The following is a 19,857-nucleotide window of genomic DNA, read 5'->3' as shown; positions in this document are numbered from 1 at the left end:
GACCAATTCTGCTCGGTGGATTGATAACTATTTTCACTGTATCACCCCCTTGGGGCAAGGTTATCATGGTACTGACTTAAAAACAGCAGTCATAACTATGGCATATTCTTGAATGACCAAATTATACAGAGCTGGGGAGTATACCTCAGTGGACAATGCTTGGCTGGGATGCACAAGCCTCCAAGATTTTAAGATAGGTATGTCTCTGTGTGGCTATATGCAAGTAATGAAGGGATGGCACATTACTGGAGTCCTCTGCAAAGAGTATGAGCTTTTAATGGTTGAGTCATCTTTCCTGCCCAAGACCTTTTTTTTTCCTTTTTACTTTTTTAAGATAGAATCTATGTATCCCTGACTGTCCTAGAATTATTTAGACCAGGCTAACCTCAAACTCAGAGATCTGCCTGCCTCTGCCTCCTGAGTGCCGGAATTGAAGGTGTGAACCACCATACCCAACTCTCCAAAACTTTTTGAAAATCTATTAAGAGTACCCCAACTTAATCCTTCAGGATAAAGGGCTGGAGAGACCTGGTTTTTCTATATCAAATATAGGAAGGGGAACACATTCACCACACATGCAGCTCCCCCTCACTACAGTCCTATCCACTGATGTTGAATACATAGTCCAAGAAAATACAAACACCATCCCCAACGACCGTGCTCAATAAAGTTTCAATTAAAATGTGTTAAATACAAGGGGTGACACTGCTTTTAGGAAATCCTGGATTTCCCATCAGAAAAGAGAGAAGGGATTTTATTGGGGTCTTTAGGAGTGTAGGAGTTACAAAATACTTTTTAGAAATTTCTAATTTAAAGTCTTCCCACTGACAAGATACAGTCAGTGGCCAGTTTCCCCCAGAGGTATCCTGGCATTATCCTGTTCCTGGTGGGTTTTCCCCTGGTGATAAGGAGATAAGGCATAAACACATTCCCACCCTTAATTATGGATCAAGGGTATGAAAGAAAGCTGGGGAGATAGATAGATTAGTGAACAAAACACTTGCCACATAAAGCGTGAGGACCTGAGTTTGAATCTCAGGACACGCAAAGCCAGATGCAACAGTATGTTAATTCTAGTGCTCCCAAGGCATCATGATGGGAAGGAGAGAAAAAAGAATCCCTGCCAGGTGGTGGTGGTGCATACCTTTAATCCCAGCACTTAGGAGGCAGAGGCAGGTGGATCTCTGTGAGTTTGAGGCCAGCCTGGTCTACAGAGTGAGTTCCAAGACAACCAAGGCTCTTACACAGACAGAGAAACCCTGTCTCAAGGAAAAAGAGAGAGAAAGAGAGAGAGAGAGAACCCAAAAAGACTCGCAAGCCAGGTGTAAGAAACAGCAAAGAGACCTAGTATCAAAAAAGGTGAAGGTGAGAGGACTGACACCCAACATTGTCCTCTAAACTACTTGCATGCCAACCACACTTACACAAAATCAGGTATTTTTTCAAGTGTGAACTTTTGTTTGGGCCCCTGCGTATACTCAATAGCCAGAAAAAGAAGAGGCACAGTGGCCAGGACTCAGGCTCCATTTTGACCCAACATTTATTGTCCTTTTACAACATGTCATTTTTTTTTAATTTTTAATTTTTTTGGTTTAGAAACTGCTTATGATTAGTCTTCCAACAGTAACTTAAAAGCATGTAAAATAAAATCAACCTACTTTCTATATAAACACCCAGCAAACTGTGACCCCTCGTCCACCTACCCAGGTTGGCTAGGGGAAGGGAGGGCTTGGGCAGCATTGAGAGAAGTACAGATACTTTACTGTGTGTGGTGATGGTGAGGGTGCCTTGGTTCACACCCCACAGGTTGCCTGCACCACCCCAAACTACAACAGAAATGGTGTAGTAGGCCCAAGGCCCAATTCCTTGCTGGTAATTCACTCTTCACCTCCCAAATGAAAATCACTTTTATTTTATCGCTTTTGTAATTTTTTTGCAACAGAAAACCCCTGTCCAGAGTCTGACTGGAGCTGAACTGTTCAGACTGAGGAATGGAACAGGCCATGGGTACACCCCTGGTCCCTCTTGGGTAAGCGCTCCCACCCCCAGGGAACAAGGTCCAGCCAGGCCAGCTCGCTGCATGCTGGCACATCACTTAGCCATACAGGTCATCGTCATTGTCTTCTGTGTACACACTGCCACCTGTGCCACCTCCACTGCCCTGGCTGGGGCCAGCTCCACCCTGGTTCCCTGAAGGGAATCTGTATATACAAAAGAAAGCCAAAAAAAGAGGATATGGATAGGGCCAGTGCAAGGTTTCACAACTACTACTCTAGCCTCCCTATGACTCCCACCACTGTTTCTACAAGTCCCCCAAGCAACTTAGCAACTGCCCATTGCCACCAACAAGATTACCTGAAGCTGCCAAAACCTCGACTTTGCTGAAGTGTCTGGGCGAACATTTCATACTTCCGAATGTCATTATCACTGACAGAACGACGGGCAAAGCGCATGGCTTCTTCAAAGTGATCTCTGCGGATCTCAGGCACTGGATCATCCTCTTCTACTTCCTGTAAAGTTGATAAGCACAGACCACTATGCTAGTTAGGACCTAGCTTGCAGTCTATCCCTGGCCTCCTTACACTCCCATTATTGCAGCAGTTTATTGATCTTTGACTCTCCATCTCCAATCCAACCTTAATCAGATTCCAGGCCAAACTTCCTAAAAGTAGACCACTGCTCTGTTTAAAAATGTGCCAGTGCATCCTGGAAATGGGAAAACTATACAGATAGAATTCTTATCACTGGTTGCCAGGGACTTAAGAAAAGAAAGAGATATTGATTAAAGTTTCCTAAGAGAACATTTTGCTCCTGCTGTAGCAGTTAACAAACTTAGATGTGTGAGAAACAGAAATTGGTTCCTAGAAAGGGTGTGTAGCTGATAGACTACTGTACCTTAATAAATCTCAACTTTAGAATCAGAGTGTCAACAGCTCTTCAATGCTCATTACATACTGTATTGTACACTGTTCCACCTAGAAACTTTACTTCCAGTAACATATACTTTGCAGTTGCTTTTTATTTTTGAGACCAGGCCTAGACTGGCCTGGAAATTCTGTCTTCAAACATTCTGATTTTTTCAATTCTTTTCTTAAGATTCATTTATCTATTTAATGTACATTGGGGTTTTGCCTGCATGTATGTCTGTATGAGGGTGTCAGATCCCTCAAGGCATCAAGTTTAAACTGAGAACATTGCCAACCCATCTCTCCTACATGGGTTTACATCCTTTTTTCTGAGACAATCTCATGTAGTCCAGGTTGGTCCTGTACTTCTCAATCTTCCTGCTTTCACCACTGAGAGCTGGAATAAGTATGCACCACCCCCAGCTTAGCTGTTTAGTATTCATTTTCTTAGATACCCTGCTTAATGTCTTCTCAGTCAAGGGACCTTTCTAATACGTTCCACTCTCAACTCTGGATCATGGACAATGGTCCCCAGACTGGCATATTTGGATAGTGTACTGACTCACCATAGCTGACGGATTTGTCTGCCTCTCTCGTTCTCGCCTAATCTCACTCTCGATAGATTCACGAATGGCCAGTTTACAAGCACGCTGGCAAATCTCTGTCAGATCAGCTCCAGAAAAGCCATTGGTCATCTTAGCCAGGAACTCCAAATCCACATCCTAAAGGAAGCAAAAGAGCTACATTAGCATTGTGCCTTCCTCCCATGGGGCATACAGATCTTTGGGCTATCCACTCTACATACACTTGCTCCTGCCTCTGCCACCCCATTTTATTCTGTATTTCTTAAATTATCCTAAAATTCACAAATCTTTCATGTTCCCTTTAGCTAACCCAGAAATAATCCCCAATGGTATCCTATCCAGCAATCTAAGAACATTCTACATTAGCTTCCTAGGAAAAAAAAGTCCCTATGACTGATAACTGTGCACCCACCTTGGCAACTGGGGACTTGCGCAGGTTAGCTTTTAGGATGGCAACACGGGACTTCTCATCAGGAAGTGGGATATAGATGAGCTGATCAAGACGGCCAGGTCTTAGGATAGCAGGATCAATGATATCAGGCCGGTTGGTAGCTCCAATGATAAACACATTCTTTTTTGTGGACATGCCATCCATTTCTGTCAGGATCTGATTGATGACTCGGTCAGCAGCTCCACCACCATCTCCAATATTACCACCACGAGCCTTGGCAATTGAATCTAACTCATCAAAGAAGAGTACGCAAGGGGCAGCTTGCCGTGCCTGTGAGAGAGAAAGAGATCAACTCAAATATTAACACAACTAGATTATCACCAAGCCCCAACTGAGCTTCCTGTAATAAAAAGGTTTTGACTCTGGAGAAAAAACCTCTTACACTACCATGCCCCCAAACATATGAACATCAGCCAGCCTCTGATAGCTCACCTTGTCAAATATTTCTCTGACATTGGCCTCAGATTCCCCAAACCACATGGTGAGCAGCTCAGGGCCCTTGATGGAGATAAAGTTAGCTTGGCATTCATTAGCAATGGCTTTGGCCAGCAAGGTCTTCCCACAACCAGGAGGTCCATAGAAAAGAACACCTTTGGAAGGAGTCATGCCAAATTTGAGGAATTTGTCTGGATGCTCCACAGGATACTAGAAGAAAAACAAAGATGATTTAAGGGCAACCTCCATATTTGAAATAAAATCATTAACAATCAGAAGCATATCATCTACTTTATGGTATATCCTATGGTCTATGGTGCAAGTTTTTTAAAGATAGGCTCCTTACTATCTAAAACTGGTTAACAGTAGGCTTCTGAGTTGTACTCACAATTCTAAATAAATTTGAGTCTGAGACCAAAAAGCCAATTACTACATACTGAGGCTATGACCCACCACCACCCTAGAGCAAATTATTCTACCTGAACCAGCTCCTGAAGCTCCCGTTTGACATCCTCCAGGCCTCCAATGTCTTCCCAGGTTACTTGCGGCACCTCGACCACAGTTTCCCGAAGTGCTGATGGATTGCTTTGACTCAAGGCCCACTAAAAAGGATGTTTGAGAAAGTGAGGATGGGGGGGGGGGGGGGGGGGGGTTTGCACACAACAAAATACATATTTGTGTCCCGAATTTGGGGATATGGTCCTTACCCGGAAGTCATCCATAGTAACTGCCAAGGAATTCATGACCTCAGCATCAATGGTCTCATCCTCAAGGTCAATGAGGTCCATTTTTTTCCGGATGGCCTGAAGAGCAGCCTCTGAACACAGAGCTGCCAAATCAGCACCCACATGGCCATGAGTCTCATTGGCTACCTTCAGAGAGAAGATCAAAAACAGAATCTTGACTCCATCCCATGATTCCTATCTGATTCCTATTTTCTTGAAGAAATATACTTTAGCAGACCTTTTACTGGCAAAGGGGTTAAATACCCAAGTCTGGATTTGGGAGCTAGAAATAAAGCTGCTCCAACAACTCATACTTACTCTAACACAACTAAGAAGCATATTCCTGCCCTGAAATCAAAATAATCTCCATCCAGATCTAAAAAAATGAAAAGACAGGATCTTGCCATGTAGTCCACACTGGCCTTAAACTCAAGATCCTTCTGCCTCACTCTCCCAAAGTTCTGGAATTACTGACTGAAATCTTCTCATCTTAGGCTATGTTTGTAGTCCCTTGCAACTTCCTTAAAACAGAGCTACCCTAAGTTTTGACCAGCCATCATCACCACTCCACCTGTTCCAAGTCCACATCATCTGCCAGTTTCATGTTCTTGGTATGGATCTGAAGAATTTCCAAGCGTCCCGTAGCATCAGGAATTCCAATATCTACCTCTCTGTCAAAGCGACCTGTGGGACAATGCAGGAATGTAAAACAGTGGTAATTTCTGGTCTACAGAAGTCACTCCAGAACTCTTATTTAGAGTTAACATTAACACCTCACAACCTGGAATCCTTCAGGTTTAGGCAAACCGAGATAGGTGGTTACTCTAGATCAGTGGTTCTTAACCTGTGGGTCACCAACCCCTTTTGGGTCAAAGGGCCCTTTCACAAGGGTCCCATATCAGATATTTACATTATGATTCATAACAGTAGCAAAATTATAGTCATGAAAGTAGCAATGAAGTAATTTTATGCTTGGGGGGCTCACCACAAATGAGGAACTGCGTTAAAAGGTGGCAGCATCAGGAAGGTTAAGAACCACTGTTATAGAGGGAATACAGAACGGAAAAAGACCTTAGGCCCTGCCATGGCAAAGAACTTAAAAGAAATTCTGAGGATTAAGTAACTCGATCAAAGACAGAGGTGAGATAAGGAAATCAAACCAGAACTATAATATACCAATGAGTAAGAACAAGTTGGGTTGGGCAGTGGTGGTATACACCTTTAATCCCATCAGTCAAGAGGCAGAGGCAGGTAGATCTCTGAGTTCAAGGCCAGCTTGGTCTACAGAGAGTTCCATGGAAGCCAGGGATACACACAGAGAAACCCTGTCTTGAAAAACTAAACAAACAAAAAGAACAAGTTGGAAAGAATTTGAGATCTTTACCAAATCGCCGTAGGGCCGGGTCAATGCTATTGGGTCTATTGGTTGCTGCCATAACTATCACATGTGCTCTCTGCTTTAGGCCATCCATAAGGGTCAACAACTGAGACACGATACGACGTTCCACTTCCCCATGAGTCTGTGAAGACAGTATGTCTGGTTAGAAGCTAAGTCAGGGCCTTTCAAGTCCCCACCATTCCCTTAGGAAAGTTCCTACTTTCTCTCTTTTGGGCGCAATGGCATCAAGCTCATCAATGAAGATGATAGCAGGAGCATTCTTTTCAGCTTCCTCAAAGGCTTTTCGAAGGTTGCTCTCTGACTCGCCAGCCAATTTGCTCATGATCTCAGGACCTGAAAAGATATAGAATAGACAATGACAGGGCCAATGAGGTAGCTTATGGGGTCAAGGTGCTTGTAACAAAGCCTGATAACCAAAGTTTAATCCTAGACCCCACGTGGTAAAAAGAAGAAACTAATAATACCCTCAAATTGTCCACTGACTTCCATGTGTGCATGATCATACAAACACAATAAATTAATAAAATAACTTTTTTAAAGGCGAGAAAAATCCCTCCTCTCAGCCGGGCAGTGGAGGCGCACGCCTTTAATCCCAGCACTCAGGAGGCAGAAGCAGGTGAATCTCTGTGAGTTCGAGGCCCGCCTGGGCTACAGAGTGAGTTCCAGGACAGGCACAAAGCTACAGAGAAACCCTGGGGAGGGGCGGGGGATACAGATTTATTGTGGTGGTGGTGGTGGTGGTGCATGACTTTAACCCCAGGACTCAGGAGGCAGAGGCAGGTGGATCTGAGTTCCAGGATAGCCAGAACTACATTAAGAGAAATTCTGCCTCAAAAACAAAACAAAACACAAACAAAATATATTAAAAAAAAAAAAAAAAAAAAAAAAAGACATGCTTCAGGTTATCATCCACAATCTTTCTCAAGGGAAAAAAAAAAAAGACAGAGAACCCCAGCACTTGGGAGGCAGAGGCAGGTGGTTTTCTGTGAGTTTAAGGTCAGCCTGTACTACAAAGCAAATTAGCCAGGGCCATGTCTCAACCTCTATCTCACCCCACCCTTCATCCCTCACCCTGAAAACATACTCATTCATCAGAAAATGCTTAAGTGAGGCTATAGAGATAGCTCAGGTGCTAAAGAGCCCACTTTAGAAGCATAAATACCCAAGTTAGAGAAAAACAGGTATGGTGGGTGACATACATTTGTAAACCCAGCACTGGAGAGGTAGGTGGATTCTTAGGGCTAGCTGGTTAGTCAACCTAATATACTTGAACAGTTCCAGGTTTGAGACTTTGTCTCTAAAAAGGTAGAATGCATCTGAAGAACATGAGATTATCCTCTGAACCTGTGTATGCATACCCCTACACAAGAACACATACACAAACACACAAAAAGGGCTAAAAGCTAGGCTGGAGAGATGCCTCAGCAGTTAAGAACACTGGCTACTCTGCTAGAGGTACCAGTTCAGTTCCCAGCACCTATATGGTAGTTCACATTCAGCTTTAACTCCAGTTCTAGAGGATCTGATGCTCTTTTCTGGCCTCCACAGGCACTGCACTCATATGGTATACAGACGTAAATGCAAACAAAACAGAACAAACTTGTCAAAATAAAACAATTTTTTAAAATGTGCTGAAGGGTATGGGTGCAAATGGATATGTCTGTGAGCTGTCCAACTCAGAAATGGGTCTAGACAGATACTAGATGGAGCAAGTTTCTTACCATTGATCAGGAAGAAGAAGGCTCCAGTTTCATTTGCCACAGCTCGGGCAATCAGGGTTTTCCCTGTCCCAGGAGGTCCATATAGCAAGATTCCCCGAGGAGGCTGAGGACAGTACAGATTGGTTAGGGTCAGGAGCTTACCTTCCCCCAACTCCATCCATCCTAATAAACTAGCTTGACAACGGCTTTAGTGAGGGCTGAGAACCAGGGCTCTACCCTGATACCATTTAAGCCTCTAGAGGCTTGAGAGCATTTAAGAGCACTGGCTGCTCCTTCCATAGGACTCAAGTTTGGTTCTGATAACCACCTGCAACTCCAGTTCTGGTAGATATGATACATTCTTCTGGCCTCTGTGAATTTAGAACCTTCTATAAACCCAAAGAATATATTATCTCTTTGGAATCAGTCACACCACTGATTAGACACTTGAGTTATTAAGCACCCTCCTAGAATCCTCAGAGCTCAGGATGCTCACCTTTACACCAATTGCCTTAAAGAGTGCAGGATGTCTCAGTGGCAGTTCCACCATCTCCTTTATCTGAGCTAGCTGCTTCCTGCAGCCACCAATGTCATCATAGCCTACTTCATTCAAGGACTCTTCCTCATCCTGAATATGGAAGAATAGAAAGAAAGAACAAAAACAGGAACAGTATTGTTAGCAAATATACAATTTCTCTAAATCCTCCCACTATTGGTGTGGGAAAAACATGCTGTATAAGAAGGTTCTCTTCTACACTGATCTCATCTTAAGCCAGGTATAATGGCACATGCCTGTAATCTCAGCACTTGGAAGGCAAAGGCAGAGAGACCAAATCTGAGGCAAGCTCAGGCTACAAAGTGAGTTCCAGACAGCCTATAAAGCAATACTCTATCAAGGAAAAGAAACCAAACCAAAACAACAACAAAAAACCCTCCTCTCTCATAGTCCTTAGTCTTATTGATAAAGGATGCCTAAAAAAAAACTAAAGCTGATCTATACATGATTGGGCCCATCAACACCCATTTTGAAAGGAAGGGGGGGGGTGTTCATAAGGTACCACCCCACCCTGAGGAGTTACAGGCAGTTAATGATGACTGCTGGGAGATGGAATCATATTCCTTAGTGGTACAGCCACTGGTAAGCTGTAGCTGTTCAATAACCTTCCCCCACATAGCAATGATCAATTCCAAATAAATTCAGTAGGCCACCATAAATAAATAAATAAAATGAAAAAAATTAAAAAAAAAAGGAAAACAGAGACATGAAAGCAGAACCAAGGTGGAAATCAATGGAATTAGGCATAGTGGCACATGCCTTTAATCCCAGCTTGGGAGGCAGAGGCAGGCAGATATCTGAGTCTAAGTGACATAGTGAGACCCTGTCTCAAAAACAAACAAGCTGGGCAGTGGCAGAGTACATCTTTAATCCCAGAACTTGGGAGGCAGAGCCAGGTGGGATCTCTGTGAGTTTGAGGCCAGCCTGGTCTCCAAAGCAAGTTCCAGGACATTCAGGACTGTTACACAAAGAACCCTGTCTCAATAAATAAATGAATGAATGAATGAATGAATGAATGAATGAATGAATGAATAAATAAATAAATAAATAAATAAATAAATAAATAAATAAATCGGTGGGGGGTGAAAGAAGTAATAATGAGAGGGATAATATGATCAAATACAGTCATGTGGGTGCTGGGAATTGAACCTAGGTCCTCTGGAAGAACAGTCAATGCTCTTAATCACCAAGCCATCTCTCCAACCCATTTATATTTTTGAGACAGGATCTCACTTCACAGACCTTCATGCTGGACTCAAAACTTACAGCAATCCTATTTCCACCTCCTAAGCATTAGGATTACTGGCATGTACCACCATACTCAGTGCCAATCATTTACATCTTGTTAGGAAATAGGATCAGGGAATAACTCACCTCTCGCTTGATTGGCTCCCCTTCACAGTGGATCACTGTGTCTGGAGCAACAATACAGTAAGGACTGGGATCTGTCTCTACTACTTTGAACTCCACAGCACGCATGCCACCCCGGACAAGGAAAATATCTCCTATAATGCAAAGCAATATAAAGTGAAATTAGAGGTGTCAAGTACAAGACGTAGTGAAATTCTTCACTAGACCCCATGATCTAAAATACAAAGCTCACTCAGTAGATACTACTCATATACCCTCCTTCCCAATAACAGGCAATAGTAAAACTCCAATCTATACTGCATTCTTCTGCTACGCCAGACTAGTATACAGAAAAGATATGACAAAAGTCCCTTTTAACTATTATGGTATAGACAGCCTAAGCTTTCACTACAACCAACAATGGTAGAGCTGTACAGTTTCAACTTGACAGCCAGTAAAAGCAGATCATCCTTCAGAGATACTTGAGAACTACTTACTATCCTGGAGCACAGAAGGATCTAAGAGGGCAGACAATTAAGTATGTGTACAGGATACATATATGCATGCTCATACATATGAAAACATGGAATTGTTCCAAAGTTTACTCAAGTAACAACCATTCTTAAACTCAGTTTCTCTCACCTTTCCGGATGGGTCGATAAGCTTCCAGGAAGTACGGCTTAAGGTATACCTCAAAGAGATTGCCAGTGATGCCTTCCACCGTGTCATCGATGGGTAGCACATGGATACGTTTGCCATACTTTACATCAGGGCATGGCTGGATGCTGAGGATGACAAGCAGACTCCATATTACCAACCACACTGCAGCCCCAAGCACTGGGTGTCCGAAAGGGCCTGGCACAGACAGCTGATGGCAAGCGAGAGAGAAAAGGCAGGGATGGCCTTAGGTGGAGAGAAGAAGGAAAGCAGGGTGGGAAGAGGAGGCAAAGGAACAGCCAAGCAGAACCAAGACAAGTCACATCCACATGAGATAATAGAAGTCCACTCACCACTAAGGCAAACTTAAAAATATCTGAAGCCCCACATATGCACAGCTCTACTACTGGGATCTTTAATATGTGATATTCAAGGATAATCCTTTCTAGTTAATACTGACAATTTCCTGTCTCTCCCAAGTGCCGAGGTTACTGGAAATATAGGCACGTGCCACCCTGTCTGGCCTTCTAACTAATATTGATAACCCAGTTTTACAAGGGGGAAAGGGGATGGCAAGGTTTGACAAGTGAGGCAAGGTTTGACAAGTGAAAACTTTTGATGTTAAGTGAAAGAAATGAAAAAAATTCTCAATCACAAGATCAAAACACCTTGAGAAAGTGACCAAGCAGTCTCAAGAAGGTACTTAAATTAAAAACTTCAGAAACTTCAATGGTCCTGGCCAGGTAACTGGAGACTGTGGAAGCCTCATGCCTAGCTGGGTAAAACAACCAAAATCATTCATACTAAAGCAATCCTAGTTCTAACTGTAACTATACTCCGCTCCCCCAGGTTTCTCTTTTTTGCTTTCCTTTTCCTTTTTGGAGACAGGGTCTTACTATGTAGACCATCATAGACCCACCTGTCTCTGTGGCCCAAGTGCTGGGATTTAAGGTATGCACCCACCACCAAATCCAGTTATAAGTAGAGGGATTATACTTCCCCAGTTGAGGGGGAAAAAAACAACAGAGGCCAGCTACTCCAGCACCATGTCTGCCTGCATGCCACCACGCTCCCCACCATGATGATAATGGACTAAACCTCTGAAACTGTAAGTGAGCCGCCTCAATTAAAAGTTTTCTTTATAATAAAAGAAAAACAAAAAACAAAAACAAAAACAAAAAAAACCAGAGGCATCAAGAAAGCCATGGAAATGCCGATTTATCCTAAGGACCATGTAGAGGTAGATTCTTAAGTCTAGAAAGGTAATGCCACCTACAGAAAACCCTGGAAACATGAGTCTTCCTCATGACCAGGTGACTTCCTACATATGCAGCTGCCAAGCATTCCATCCTGGTTGTAATAGAGGGGGGGGGATGATGTTTATAATGCAAGGTATAGAATCTGGCCTCACATCCCTACGAGGTCAAGAATCCATCCCCCACGCCAACACACCTGATGACATCCCCTAGGCGAACACGGAGGTTATTCCGAACAACTCTATTCATTCGAATCTTCTCATCAGAACATGTGTCATCAGAAAGTACAATGCACACAGCTTCCCGTCTCTTCTTTCCTTTTAGCAACACTGTGTCACCACGGAATAACTGCAGTTCATCCATCTTGGGCTAAGGAAAAAACATGGTTAAGGACTTTGGGTCACTGACCTTTAGGTAGGCAGAACCCCTCTAGGCTAGAATTCCCTATAAACCCCACTTTATCTGTCAGAACCCCTCTAGGCTAGAATTCCCTATAAACCCAACTTTATCTGTCACTGCAAGAAAAATGACAATAGAAAGCTGGGGAAATCTCTCTATTTAAGTGAAGTAAAGACTGGACTGTACACTCAACTTACCTGGGACAAGGACACCACACTATTATCTTCATTGATGGCTTCATCAACAATTAACCGATTGGGACGGTTCTTTTGTTTGAGAATGGCTGTTGATAAATCATCGCCTTTTGAACTAGAAGGAAAAACAAAACAAACAAACAAAAAAAAACTGAGATCAGGCCTAACAGATACTGAGCCCCACCAATCTAAGATTCACTTAGGCAAGAAAGAATGAATAGATGAAGCTTAAAAGCTCGGATAAAAGAAATCCAGCCAAGCTCATGAGGAACATAGTCAGCATTTATCTCATTCCCATTCCAGTATCTTAATATTTTGAGTGCTGTTCCATTCTGCTAGGCCCCTGGGATCCTATCCCAAGGTCAGGAAACTGGCCAAATATTAAAAGGCATAACAGAAATAAAGGCTCAACAGCAATCAGAGAAAAATTAGACTCTTAAGACTATACAGGTGGGGGTGGGGGGGGTGGGGGGTGGTGGTGGCGTACACCTTTAATCCCAGCACTTGGAGGCAGAGGCAGGTGGATCTCTGTGAGTTCGAGGCCAGCCTGGTCTCCAAAGCAAGTTCCAGGAAAAGCGCAAAGCTACACAGAGAAACCCTGTCTCGAAATCCCTCCCCCCCCAAAAAAAAGACTATACAGAACAGGGGCTCTACAGCCAGACCTATTAGGTGTAAATTTAAACTCTGGCTATGCTTAGTTGTGATCGAGATCATACTAGTTAACTTCTCTGGACTGCCTCATCTGTAAAATGAAGATTATAACCTACTTAAGGTTCATTCTTTTTGTTGTTTTTCGAGACAGAGTTTCTCTGTGTAGCTTTGAAGACTATCCTGAAACTCACTCTGTGGACCAGACTGGCCTTGAACTCAGAGATCCACCTGCCTCTGCCTTACAAGGCGTGTGCTACCACGCCCAGCAAGGTTCATTCTTTTTTTTTTTTTTTTTTTTTGGTTTTTCGAGACAGGGTTTCTCTGTGTAGCTTTGCGCCTTTCCTGGGACTCACTTGGTAGCCCAGGCTGGCCTGGAACTCACAGAGATCCGCCTGGCTCTGCCTCCCGAGTGCTGGGATTAAAGGTGTGCGACACCACCGCCCGGCAAGGTTCATTCTTTTAAATAAGATTAAAAAAAAGTAAATGCTTTCACAATGCCTGGCACATGGTCACCATGATTAATTCCAGAGCTTTGAAAAAGTTTTCTTACTGCTTGTCTTTCAAGGGAATGAAGTGAGCCAGAGAAGGTTTAGGAAGGCCATGTTCCATCAAGTAAACCTCAGTACAACAACAACACAATTTTTAACATTACCCTCCTCAAAAAATAAACCAAGATATGATGAATCCAAGAGTGATTCCTAGTACCACAAGAACACCAAGCACAAAACAACATACAACAAAGCCAGGGGTGGTGGTGCACTTTAATCCTAGTACTCAGGAGGCAGAGGCAGGCAGATCTCTATTATGAGTTCAAGGCCAGCCTGGTCTAGTATTTCCAGGACAGCCAGGACTGAAACCCTGTCTTGAACACGCCCCCCCCCCCCCAAAAAAAACCCCCACACAACAAAAAGTAATATACAACAGGACAAAAACACATCTAGAGCCTTCAGAAAGAGGATCTAACTCAAAAGGAATTTCTTGGCCTTTCTGTAGAAGCACATGACTTTGGTTAATCCAGAAATAAAATCAAGAAAATTTTTTTGGGGGGGGGCTGTTTTCGAGACAGGGTTTCTCTGTGTAGCTTTGCACCTTTCCTGGAACTCACTCTGTAGCCCAGGCTGGCCTTGAACTCACAGAAATCCGCCTGGCTCTGCCTCCCAAGTGCTGGGATTAAAGGCCAGGCAAAATCAAGAAATTTTAAAACATGGGAAAATTCAAATCCTCAAATCCGGGCGGTGGTGGCGCACGCCTTTAATCCCAGCACTGGGAGACAGAGGCAGGCGGATCTCTGTGAGTTCAAGGCCAGCCTGGGCTACAGAGTGAGTTCCAGGAAATTCGACAAAGCTACACAGAGAAACCCTGACTCGAAAAACAAGAAAGAAGAACCTAAGTCCCTGCTAAGTCTCTGCTGGGCAGTGTAGCCTTTAATCCTAGTACTCAAGGGAGGCAGATCTCTGAGTTTGAGGCCGGCCTCATCTACAGAGTGAGTTCTAGGACAGCCAGAGTTGCACAGAAAGACCCCGTCTTGAAGAGGAAAAAGAAAAAAAGGAAAAGAAACGTTCCTTTTTAATGTTTATTACCACATGTATTAATTATACATGATGGGTTTCACTGACATTTTCATACATGCATGTATTTTTATATTAGCCCCTACAGCCCTCTTTTGTCCCTCTCCCACGATCCCCTTCCTCTTCCTAACAGCTGCCCTTCTTTCTTTAGTGATTCTTTGTGTATGTGAACCAATCAGGTACATTAAGAGCTCACACGATGAGGAGTTGGTTATTTACAGGAGCAACTTGTCGGTGGCTACACTACTTTAGGAAATGTGTCCCTTTACCCATGCAAACCATTAGCTGCCAGTAACTACTGAGGGACTGGTGAGACCTTATGGGCTCCTCCCAAGCAACTAATTTTCCATCACTTTCCTAGAAGCTAGTGTTAGTCACTGGACAGTGATACTAATTCCTTTCTTTCTACATTTATTTATGTTTATCTGTCTGACCATATATATGTTATGGTAGTTGCTTTGTCTTCCTACCATGTGGGTTTAATGGATTGAACCTAGGTTGTCAGGTCTGGCAGCATGTGCCTTTACCTACTAACCCATTACACTGGTACCAAATGTCATAACTAGTTCATTTCTAGCCTTCACTTACTAGACTCAGTGGACTCTCTCCCTTGAAAAGTTACCTCTGGCCAGGAACAGTGGCACAAGCCTTCAATCCTAGCACTTGGGAGGAAGAGGCAGGTAGATTATGCATTTGAAGCCAGTTTGGTCTACAGAGTTTCAGGCCAGGGCTATATAGTGAAACAAACAAAACCCCAAAACACTTTTCTTCCAAGCTTTGAGAAACATGAGTATTAACTAAAATAGAGATCAAACAATGGAAAAAGCAAATCAAGGGGAGAAAAAACTATTTCTTCAACAAATTAATAAAAGCCAGGCATAGTGCTTCATGCCTGTATCTTAGCAACTGCCAGGAGACTCCAGACCAGTCTGAGTAGCATGGCAAGATTATTTCAATAACAGTAGTAATCATAAATGGGTATCTACAAAGCATCACATTTTTCTAGGAGCTGAGACAGCAAAAATCAAACAAAAAAGCACTGACACTGAAAACATCTTACCCTCACAGACTATTTTGTTGAGTTTTTATTATTCTAATAAAGGGTCTTGCTATATATAGCCCTGACTGGCTATGTAATCCAAGCTGACCTTGAACTTGCAGTGATCCTCCAGTCTCTGCCTCCTGACTGAAATCAGAGGCATGCATCACACCACTCAGCTATGTTACATCTTTAACCATTACTTTAGATAAACTAGTTTCCCAGAGTAGTTTCTTTAGCTCTAACTTGCCTCCTCAGTTCAAAGGGTGTGTCACTTTGGCCACAATGCTGCTGAGATTACAAAAATAAAAGTGTAAATCCACCAAATTTTCTACTTTCCCATATCTATCAAGATGTCTTCCCCTAGAGGCTGCCCATCTTATTTTATTTACAGGACTGGATTGAAGATAATACCTCAAGTTATCACTTTGTATTTTAATCTCAAAACTGCATTTCAGAAGCGGGGCATGGTAGCACTTGAACTGGCCAGCCTAGTCTACTAAGCGAGTACCAGGACAATCAGGCTGTCACACTGAGAGACCCTGTCAAGAAAGAACAAAAGGAAAAAAAAAAAGAAAAGAAAGAAAACTGCATTTCAGGTCAACCTCCAATCTGACTATCAGTCCAGACCCTGGCTCTAAAGATAGTGGGATGCCCTTAAAGACCTGTAATTCAACTACCCATAGAGAGCAGAGCTGGTAACCTCTAAGAGCTGAGAGCAACTGCAGCTCTAAATGTTCTTTAGGGAAATCGCCTACAATCTACAGGACTCAGGTCCTTTCCAGAACTCAAAGACCACACAAGGGAACTTGGAAGTAGTTCAGGTAAGAACCATCAACTTAGAGGTAGAAACTGCCTATGTGCCAGATTTCAGGAATTTTAATTTAAAAAATATCTGGATGTAAGTGGGGAATACTGTGACTTTCTTATGACCCCATTATTTGGGGGATGAGGGGGTCAGCAAGACCAGGAATTCAAAAACAGCCTTGACTACATGGCTGAATTTGAGGCCAGTCTGGTCTACACTGGGCAGTGATTGAGCAAGTCTTTAATCCCAGCAGAAGCAGATGATCAAGTTCGAGGTCAGCCTAGTCTACAGATTGAGTTACAGGACAGCCAGGGCTACAGAGAAACCCTGTATCGAAAAACAAACCAAAATTGTAATAATTTAAAAGAAAAAAAAAAAAGGAGCCGGGTGGTGGTGGTGGTGCACGCCTTTAATCCCAGTACTGGGGAGGCAAAACCAGGCGGATCTCTGTGAGTTGAGGCCAGCCTGGTCTACTGAGCAAGATCCAGGACAGGCACCAAAAGTACACAGAGAAACCCTGTCTCGGGGGGAAAAAAAAAAAAAGGTAAAATACTACAGAATATTTAAAAAGTATGTTTTGTTGTTTTTTGAGGAAAGGTCTATGTAGCCCAGAAACTCCCAATGTAGACCAGGCTAGCCTAGAACTTTCTTTCAAGTGATGGAATTAAAGGTGTACACCACCCCACCCACCCTGGCTATTTAAAGTATTAATAGTCCTTTTAACTAAGCAACTGAGTGAATTCTTTATCCCAAGGAAATGAAACTTAAAACACTTAATCGCCTCAAAACAACGAGAAGACTTGTATAAAATAGTTTCCTAGGCTTGCTGATTTTTGCTTGTTTTTTGTATGGGAAGCTCTAGTTTCTAAACTGAATGGGCTGAAGTGACTAGGTTTTATTTGATGCTTTCCTGAAAGATAAAGTTGGGGCCATAAAATCCAAAGGGGCGGACAATCTCTGATAGTAGCTGCTTGGGGGAAGAGATGTGTTTTTAAAAATTATTTAAGAGTTAAGACAACTCTAACCTGCCATCTCTGAAACCTAAATAAAGCAAAAGCAAAACAAAACCAACTCAGATTCTAACTCCAGCACCTTAAAATAGAAAAACACTTTTCTGGACACAGCAAAAAATACTAGTACTAGGTAAAGCTTCCTAGTATTTACAGCAGGCCTAACGTGGTGGAAAAAAATGGCCATTTGAGAGCAGCACGACCTGCCCTCTCCCTAACAGGCCCTCACTACCCAGGGTGCAAAAGATGCCCACCTCGGGCAAGGCCGTCGGGCTCCACCGAGGCTGACCCGGGCTTCCCCGGAGTCTCAGGGCCCCTGAGGCCTTCACGTGGCCCAAAGTCCACGCCCACTGGGCCCGGTCCGGGCCTGCGGCGCGCAGTGTTTTCTCTTCGCGGGCTCAGGGTCTTCCGCGTACGGTCGGCGAAGTGGCCGAACGGCGCGTCCCAGCCCCAGAGAGCCCCGCGCCGGCAGTGCGGACCCTAAGGCCTGAGTAGGCCGGGACCGCCGTGCCGAGGGAGCCAGTCAGGCCGGCCGGGGCCTGCATGACACAGCACCATCTTGCCCAGGCTCCGACCCGGGCCCAGCGCGGGCCCGACCTAGGGGGCGCGCGGGTGCACAGCCCGGCCCGAGGCCCTCACTCGCCCCTTTCCTCCCCTTCCGTCTCTCTCCTCCCGGCCTAGCCTCTCAGACGCGGCCCTGCCGGGCCTAGCCAGCGCGGCGGATCCCACGGAGCGCGCCGCCGCGGCCGGCGGGCGGGCGGGCGGGCGGCCGTGCGCGCGCATATACTCACTCGGCTCCAGAGGCCATGGCGCGCGCCTGTCCCGGTCGGCGGCTGTGGCGGCCTGAGGGTAACGGCTACGAGAATGGCAGGCGACCGGCTAGGCCCGGGTTGGACTCACTCAGGCGGTGGATCAACAGCAGTGACAGACCCTCAGGCAGCCTCCCTCTCGCTTCCTCCCAGCGGCACCGGGGCGGCAGGCGGGCGGGAGACGCTAGCTCCTGATCCGCGAGGGGGGCAGCGGCAGCGACTAATCAAACGACGGCTGCAAACGCTTCACTGAGACTGAGCCGAGAAGAGCCGAATCATCGGAAGGAAAGCTGCTCTCATCTCAACCAATCAGCGCCTGCCTTGGGACTCGTGCCCGCCTCTCCGTGCCTCTCCCCAGCAACCCGCAGACCACAACCAATCAGAAAATTCGTCTGTGGCCTGACCCCGCCTCAAGGCTGCAACACGCCTAGTAACGCCACGTCAATTGGCCGCAGCACTACGCTTCCTCGACGGATTGGGGTCCTTGACCAATCAGCAAAAGGAATCGGCCAGATCGTCTGGTAAAAGAGCCTTTACTCCCCCCCCCGCCCCCCCCCCCGGGGGAGGCCTCTCCTACTTGGCTCCAGTTGATTGGTTCCTTAGTTTATAAGCTGCTGGAAGAACCTGGCACAATGGCCTGAACCCTGATTACTTTAGTCGGGTTGTAATGATAACCCACGTAGTCCATTCCTCGCCAATCCTGGGGATCCTCTTACTCCACTGCACTAACCCTCCGTGCTCCTTTAAAACACTGACTCCAACGAAGGGCGTGGTGGACGGGCTAGGTCTGTAATCCTAGCAGTTGGGAAGCAGAGGCTGGAGAATTATTAGTTGGATATAAACTCAGGATACCGGATCTTTTCTGAAAAACAAAACCCGGTCGGGCGTAGTGGCGTAGATCTATAATCCTAGCGTCAAAACAGTATCTCAAAAATAAAATTTTAAAGCAGTGTGGTGGCACGTTTTTAATCTCAACACTTGGGAGGCAAAGGCAGACGGATCTCTGTTCTATGAGTTTTACATCAGCCTGGTCTATAAAAAAGAGTTGCAGCCAGCCAGGGCTACATAGTGAGACCTTGTTTCAAAACTAAGTAAATATAATTTTTAAAAAAAGCAAAATCAGCTGGGTATGGTGCTGTTTACCCTAGATCCCAGTACACCACAGGCTTTAAAAGCAGGAGGGTTGAGAGTTCGAAGCCAGCTGGTGCTACATAGCTAGACTAGGTCTACCAAAAAACACTAGCTCTAGCCACCCTTCTCTGGACCCTAGTTCTGAATCAGCAGCACCCCAGCTTAATCCACTCTGTTGACATTGCACTCTCCTAACTAATCCCTCAAGTTTTACAATTTCTCCAGGTTT

The 19,857-nt window shown here is 44.6% G+C and overlaps 1 protein-coding gene across 1 annotated transcript; it reads right to left on the bottom strand.

Annotated features, from left to right (window-relative positions):
• Nucleotides 1-1,522: 1,522 nt before the first annotated feature.
• Nucleotides 1,523-18,751, bottom strand: Vcp (valosin containing protein). The gene is made up of 17 exons (XM_052717489.1): nt 18,480-18,751; nt 12,616-12,727; nt 12,216-12,388; nt 10,749-10,891; nt 10,131-10,261; nt 8,697-8,828; nt 8,222-8,324; nt 6,700-6,833; nt 6,486-6,621; nt 5,673-5,785; nt 5,084-5,248; nt 4,856-4,978; nt 4,374-4,586; nt 3,903-4,211; nt 3,473-3,628; nt 2,356-2,510; nt 1,523-2,201 (listed from the first exon to the last, which is right to left on the bottom strand). The coding sequence occupies exons 1-17, from the start codon at nt 18,494-18,496 to the stop codon at nt 2,096-2,098; spliced, it is 2,421 nt and encodes an 806-aa protein (XP_052573449.1). The 5' UTR covers nt 18,497-18,751; the 3' UTR covers nt 1,523-2,095.
• Between the last annotated feature and the right edge of the window lie 1,106 nt (nt 18,752-19,857).

The sequence above is a fragment of the Peromyscus californicus genome, unplaced genomic scaffold (genome assembly GCF_007827085.1).
Source record: "Peromyscus californicus insignis strain IS unplaced genomic scaffold, ASM782708v3 Scaffold_5__1_contigs__length_169319896, whole genome shotgun sequence".
Classification (NCBI taxonomy): domain Eukaryota; kingdom Metazoa; phylum Chordata; class Mammalia; order Rodentia; family Cricetidae; genus Peromyscus; species Peromyscus californicus.
The sequence above is the reverse complement of the archived record's forward strand: the minus strand, read 5'-3'. Positions and strand labels throughout refer to the sequence as shown.